General features: G+C 40.1%; 1 protein-coding gene across 3 annotated transcripts in view; it reads left to right on the top strand.

The window, feature by feature from the left end:
• Nucleotides 1-7,486, top strand: part of LOC111321386 (uncharacterized) — a 41,213-nt gene that overhangs the window by 31,696 nt on the left and 2,031 nt on the right. For all 3 annotated transcript variants that reach the window (XM_022924243.2, XM_022924242.2, XM_022924244.2), the window contains exons 8-12: nucleotides 2,175-2,228; nucleotides 5,105-5,167; nucleotides 5,490-5,546; nucleotides 6,253-6,978; nucleotides 7,065-7,148. In XM_022924243.2, the coding sequence (XP_022779978.1) occupies nucleotides 2,175-2,228; nucleotides 5,105-5,167; nucleotides 5,490-5,546; nucleotides 6,253-6,978; nucleotides 7,065-7,148 (984 nt within the window). The remainder of the gene's footprint in view (nucleotides 1-2,174; nucleotides 2,229-5,104; nucleotides 5,168-5,489; nucleotides 5,547-6,252; nucleotides 6,979-7,064; nucleotides 7,149-7,486) is intronic.

Below are 7,486 nucleotides of genomic sequence, written 5' to 3'. Positions count from 1 at the left end.
TTTTAATGAAGGAAATGATGGAAAGTTTTAAAACAATTGAGAATATGCGCGAATGTTAGACTCGCAATGGTCACAACGAGAGCATTCAGTACCTTGGAGTAAATGAGATTAATTTTTTAAAAAAAATATTGTACTTTGGACAGCTTTGTAATGAAGAGCAGAACATGGTGGCCACCAGTTTCCGCATAAGTATTTCCGTATACTGACGGCGGCTTTACAGCACGTATAATATTGCGCAAAACGCGGGCGAATTCGTTCACGTGATCTCCTTCAGGTCAAGTGAATTTTGCGTGGGTGTTTTGCGAGTCGCACCCAAATGTCTTGTGATTGTGGAAGTGTAAATTACGAGCTTCGAGGCAAATTATGGAAATTTTTCGGGTGCTGTTCGACGGTTTCGCAAGTTCGGTGAATTTCAAAGGGATATTAAAGTTTTTCGAGGGACTCATTTGACTGTTAACCGGGTTTTAGACCCATAATAAATCTCGCAGTGACAAACAACATTCCTATGTTTCCGCAACGATACACAGACGCGCAGAGCTGTGCTTTGTTCTTGACTTCCGGGTCTGCTCCATTTCGTGTCAATGCAGCCCTTCTGTTCGTTCACGAATGAACTCTTCTTCACGGTTATGAGTCACATTTGTGAATTCGTCTCAGAATGACCGCCTCCTAACTAGAGAAAGTCCACTTCTGAATTCAAATTACTCGAGCGAAACAAATTACTCCTTGCTTGTAAATGCAAATAATCTCTCGCTGAATGTCTTGCTACGTAAATAGGCAACGTGAAACTTGAATCTGAATGACTCCAAAGCGTTACTTAGGGGGAGTACGTTGAGGGAGATTCTCTTTCGTAGCTGTCAAGGTTTCTTGATTACTTCTAAAAGGCCTATCAGGATTTTTCATTCGTGAATGTTAGTTTTTTATTACTCCCGTGCGAAATGGAAAAATCTTTGGCAATAACAAAACGCTACTAAGTAGAATCGTATTTTACCACCCCCTCCCCCCCCAGTGGTTAATTTTGTCCAATAATCCCTAGCATATTTATCGACTGTTGTTCGTGGTTTGCTCGATCCTGCATGTCGAGTCACTAATAAGCAAGCTATCTTTCCGCCAACCATTCGGCTCTAGAAATGCCCTATTACTGCTCTTTAAGAATATTTAGCAAGGAGAAAAAGAAGAAACGTCGGCGAAAAGGTAATCAGGCCGAACTGAATCGTAATATTTCGTTAGTATTAGCTCGTATGCCTTGCGTGAAACTGCTTCACAATAATTTGAACTTTTATGATATATTTACTGTTAGCTGCCGTTCATTACTGTAGTTTGGTGAAAGTGTTAAAGCCAGAATTCTTATTTATGCCCAGTTGTTCGGTTATTCCGCTCTAAGCGACTGCAGAATTCATTTTGGATGGTATTTTGGAAATCGAGACGACAATTCGTGGTGTAATTTAACGCAACGAAAGCCACTAGCTTCCTGATCGGTTGCATCTTCTTCAGTTGTTATCGTTTACGCTGAGCGGTTGAATTGAGCTCTCATCGACAAACCCGAAGTCGCTGTCAATCCGGTTCGTTTTTGTTTCGTTTCAAGGATTCAACAGAAGATTTGTAGGACGAGTGAAACCAACAAACTTGTTCGTTTCCGCGCAGGTACGCGCCATATCCACGAAGGAGAAGGAAAGGCGAAGCGTTGACTATCGCTATTTTTAGCATTTTTTTGTGAAACCTTTCACATTGTTGAATGGTACAAAAGTTCTTATTGTTACCCAAGGGCTAATAATCTAAAAGGATGAAGGTGTAGCGGCAAACTGGACTACTAAGCCAAGGACCATCTCTATGTGCATCTCTTGCCGCTCAGCGTTTGCTTAACATCGTACCTTGGGATCGGTCTCGAAGCTTTTTATAAACTTCTACGTACCCAACGGCTGTGCGTGGTTACTGCGCTTCTGTAAGCGTTTAAAGCTGTTAAAATGTCGAAGTTTCCTTAATTGCGATCAATTTTAGCGAGTTTTTCGTCACAACGCGAAGAACCAGGTTTTATTCTGAATGCTTTTCCGCGTTGCGGGGAGCTATGGTTTCCATTTAGTTGGCATTGAAATGAGGTGGCACGCACAATTATTAAGAAAATATAGTCTTATCCGAGCGATCTTCCGTTTGTTCTGACGAAAGTTTCTTTCTTTCAGATGAAACCCCTGATATGGGTGATAGTCCTGCTGTGAAAGGAAACATAGATGGCGGTGAGTTGGCTTTTGGACGAAAAATTATTTTGTCACGTAGCGGGTCGCATTGGGTGAATATTTCCGGGAGCAAAAACAGTTCTCTCGAAGTTTCTTCCGGGAACAGTGTAGACCGCTCTTTGTTTGCTTAAGAGTTATACCTCCTCATTATGGTTAAATGACCTTAGTTAACTGACTTTGCTTGTTTTCGCCGAGGGTATTTTGTAATTTCTTTGTGTTAAAAAACCACAATGCTGTACTTGGCTGGGTGGACGTAATAATTTATATTTGTACTCGGGATTGTCAACAATCCTCGATATATATCTCTCTTTCTTGCTTTGCATCTTTTGTCACCTCTAAGAGAGACGAAGATGATTTTGTGTGTTTCTTTATTGTGTACATGATAAGTTTTTTCTTCGGTTATCACTGCTAACTCTTCGAAAATTTCGAAGGAAGATTCTTTCAGAGATAAGAAATAGTAGACTACATGACTTACATTTGCATAAATTTCACAATGTCTTAAATTGTCAGCGATTGCAAGCAATTCTGTTTTAGTTTCTGTAGTTTTTGGCCAAAGATATTTGGAATTGATTTTGTAGTAATGATGTTATGGATGGTGTCGTCTGCCAACTAGTTGCAGGCGAGCCAAAAGTCAGTTCGAAGAAAAGTAATACTATAGGCTTAGTAATCAGATGGCTCTCTTCGCCAATGCATAAACATTCACCACTTCCTCGTGGGCTAAGCTGTTGCTAACGTGATGAAAATGGCTCTTTTTGCATTCTTTTATATTCTTTGATATAACAGAAATTTTATTTTGGACGAGATTCGCCTCGTCGCGACGAGGAACGTTAGAAAATTTGATATTGCATAACTTCACAATGCTCATATTTTAAAATTCGTTGCATCCTGAATATTCAGGGTTCAGCAGAAAAGACAATTTAAGCTGATAAAATATTAAAGCTTCTTTTGAGCTCGAAAGTGCGGTGTCGCAGGCTTAAAGATGTTTTACAAAGCAATTAATTAAGGGCTTTTCGTTTGGAAGTCCAAGCAGGTTTTTAACTGAATTGTTTAGCTTTTAAGTTTATGTAGTGTTGCTAATATTTCCACGTCTCGGATACAAACATGGCACCATCGATTGTGAATAGCTTTTCAGTTGTGTGTGGCTTCCTTCCAAGATATTTCTCTCGCAAGCTGTCGGTGGCTTCATCTAAGGTTGTAAGGAAGTAACCTTTGTCTGTATCTTATTTTGTCATTTCCTTGTGACAATGAGGAGCGAAAGAGCGAAACACGATATTTTGAAACCGTTCTGTCTGTAGGCAACTTTGCATCACAAATGATATCTTTTGTCCATTTGGACTGTGGTGTTATTTGGAGTGTGAAGAGAGTGTTTTCAACAAATTTGGGAGGATACAGTTGCATTTTATTGGAAATATTTGTGTGACAATCATAATATTGTGATTTATTTCCCAGGTTTTCATCTGTACATTCACAAATTTCTTTCTTTGTGTTTGACCTTGACAATCTACCAAATTCAACGGTTTCAGATATCAGAAATTGATAGCCAGGTCTTTAAGATAAAGACTGAAAGTACTTTGCATGAATTAGAAATTTGGCCACTACTAATCACAACAATATATTCGCCAAAAACAGCGTCAATACAAACATACTATAGTCAACTGCTTGTGAGATCTTGAATTAGCATCTCGGTGCACATGTAAAAAGTAAGCCATACAGTTTGGCAAAGGTTTGGCTCGTTTCATCAGCTTTATGACAGGTGGTTCCAAGTGCCATCTGCTTATCAATGAAAGCTTGGCGTTACTAATGTGATGTACCATTTTGAGATGACTTGTTGTATTCAGTCAAAAAACCACCCGTTCGGTGAAAATCATGATACCCCTCTTTAATTGGACTGACAAGCAATATTTATATATAAAAAAAGTGGATAGGCAAAAATTATACATACATACATGTTACGTTTTAAATTTGGTTTGGAAATCCGTGAGCTAATATTCCGTTCTCTGCGTAATTCGGGAAATTATCTTTATGCTTGTGTAATTTTTTGGTCGAAGATTTGAGAAGAAACCTTGGTTTTAATGTACATTTCAGAGAAACTTTTTATTACATACGCAAGATTGCTCCAAATTCGCATATTTTTATTTCCTCGAGAAAATGCAAGTGAAATTTATAACTAATCTTAATTGGAATCCTCTGTAACAACAACTGAGAACAATTTCCATGGTTGGACAAGCGGTCTTTTCAAAGACTTTTCTTGAATAGAATTTGCCCCAGGTTACTCGATGTGACGTGGATTCCATCTTTTTTTAATTTTATGCATTAAAATCTTCATTCTTAAACTAACTTAGATTGAAACGAATCTTCTGACATAACTTTCAGAACCTCTCTCGATTTTCCTTTTCATTCTTTCAAATGTACTTTTCTACAAGGTCTAAAAGATTTGTTTCCTCACAAATCTGTCGATGCGGAAATTCCTTTGGAAATGTTTCTTTGAACCCACCTGGGACTTGTAGCACCGTTTGTTTTGTTCCACTTCAATGAGCGAAACTTTATTGTCTGTCATAAACGTTTTGACGTTAATTAAAGCCGCTTGTATTCCAGAGAACTCTGGAGCGACAAAAAGAAAACTTTGTTGTGATAGTAACCAATGCAAACTTTACACTCATCGACTTTGCGGTTGTAAAAAATTAAATTATACGGCGTGACATTCGTTGGATCGGATATTTCCTTATTTTCTTTTCACAAGTGTCAAAAATGTTTCTTGAACTGGTTCGGACCTCTCTAACTATTACCTATTCCTTCAACTGCTCGGTTGTGATTTGTGCTCTCATCCATCAATGTTAGCGTTATTAAATTAACCTGTTGATTGTTTTTTTTTTTAGATTTTGACAGCGGCCCTCAAGAAGTCCCAGACCCCGTGACAACCTCTGCAAGCAATTCTCTCTGTAAGTTTACACTGCACGTTAACAAACAAACAAACAAACACACACACACGAACAAACATGGCCTACGGATTATCAAGTTTGTAGTGCAATAGTTTATAAAAATTCACTATGCATTCCACGAATAGCTGTGCTTTCACCAAGCTGTCAACTTCATACTTCACCAACACAATACCGTTGGAAATGTTATGAAAAAGTGTGCAAAAACTGATATCCTGCTTAGTAACAACGCGCGATTGATGCATCGCGACGCGTGCGAGCGAGAAGTCGCGCGCGGAAATTCATCCTTGGCTGTGGTGAAATAAACATGTTTTCTTTCTTTCAGTTGCCCAAAACAACCCTGTTACAGAGGTTGGTGGTTCATTATCCAAGCCCCAAGCCAGTAAGTATAAATATATTTTTTTTATGTATAATTCTTATCCTGACCCGCCCTACCCCCCCCCCCCTCCCCGTCTCCTTTGTATCTTCTTTGTGCGTTGGGTGATATCACAAATTGGATATGCACCCCTCCCCCATTCATTTTGTCATTGGTGAATACAATACACACGCTACAGGCAATCGGGAAGATAGCTATAAATTAAATAAATTGTCATACATCACATTGAACACATGTGACAAACCGTGGTTAAAGCATGCGACTGTCTGCCTAAGTCCGAACGGAAACAATAGGCAAGCTTCCAAAAACAAGCCGACAAAAAAAAAAACGTTATCTTTCATTCTTACACCACAAACGATTTTGTGTTTATGCTTTTGAGTTTAACGAACAGATCTCCTTCTGTTGTCAAGTCCTACATGAAAATTTTACAAACAAGCTCACGAGTATTGTACATGAATTATGAAGTCCACAAGCCCATGAAAGTCGTATGATCACGTTATCCCGTGATAAGGAACAGCTCACAGTATGATGTAAACAACAAAGCACGTAACATTCCGTGCCCTTTGATTACATTGAACTCTGAGTGATGCACTGTTGAAAAAGTCAGTAACGATGGGAAACTTACGCTGACATTAGCCCCTTCGGACAGGAATATATTCACCAGAGCGATCACACTTCGCATGGTCTAAGTTTGAAACGTTTCTCATTTCAGGTTACACAAGTGCCTTTTCAGTTGGAGGTTATGCAGCACATAACTCTGGTGCCAACGGCTTTTGTGCCTCTCGCCTATGGCCTCCAAATGGAAATTACCCGCCATGTGTTCCATCTCTCAATGGATTTCCTCCACCGCGTCAACCCCCTCGCTCCTTGCCAGAACTTACCAGGAACAAAGACCTCCCTCCGGTGCCCCCTTTGATCAAATCTCCGGATCTTCCTTCCCCCAGTAGTCCCTTGGACAACTTCCCAAGGTCTTCACTACAGACACTCTCCCTAGCCGCCAGCTTTCTCGAGAAAAGCAGCCCTCTGTTTGACCAGGCACCGCAAATAAAGAAAGCACCCTCTGAGGAACGCAGCAGCCGAGGTGCGCGTTATGAAGAGCCCTTCTCGGCGGGCAACCATGGCGATAACGGACTCTCTCCTCCCGACGTGAAGAGACCTAGATTAGATACTTCGTTTGTCACCCACAAGAAGTTACCATCGAACGGGGTCCAACCTCCCATAAAGCTGACACCAGCCGAGTCTCAAGTGCCTTTTCCGGCAGATCTTTCCCCAAAATCGTGCGGGGACAGTGATTATGGAGAAGAACGGGTATCTCCATCACCCCCGACGTCTCCCTACCCCAGGGGGTCCCCGTCGCAGAGAGGTTGCGACTCTCCTGTAGCTCGGAGGAGGAACAGCTCCAGTTCAACAGATTCTGGCACTGAGGACGCCAAAGATGGTGAGTTAATTTATCACAGAGGTTTCTATGTGATTGTGTTTAATGTTCTTATTTGCTCATCACTGTTTTTTTGTCTCTCTATGAAGGTAACCGCAGTCGAAGCGACTCTTCAACTAAAAGTTCTAGCTCAGGTTCGCCAGGTGCAAAACCCCGTGTTGGCCGAAGAAAACGTAAGTTTGTTTTTTCTCTATATAACTATTTTTTTTAAGGTACACAAATGTTTAAAACAACAAACATAAATAACTGTCCACTAATATGACACTTTTTAGCGTCTCTATATAAAATTTCCAATATATCAGACGCGAGCTTTTTGATTGGCTGAAGAGATGTGTAGTTCGTGTCTGTTCAAGCACTCTGTGACGTCAAACTGTATTTTGTTGGCTTAACTTCGTTAAACAAATAAAAAATGAAGGCTTGTTTAGTAAGGAAAGTGGCAAATTAACGTAAAATAAACTTACAGGTTCCCTCAACATTCGTATAGCTTAAAACGTAGTGTTTAAATGCATTA

The sequence above is a fragment of the Stylophora pistillata genome, chromosome 10, assembly GCF_964205215.1.
Source record: "Stylophora pistillata chromosome 10, jaStyPist1.2, whole genome shotgun sequence".
In the NCBI taxonomy this organism is placed as follows: Eukaryota; Metazoa; Cnidaria; class Anthozoa; order Scleractinia; family Pocilloporidae; genus Stylophora; species Stylophora pistillata.
Note: the sequence above shows the minus strand (reverse complement) of the source record. Positions and strands in the feature narration are given on the sequence as shown.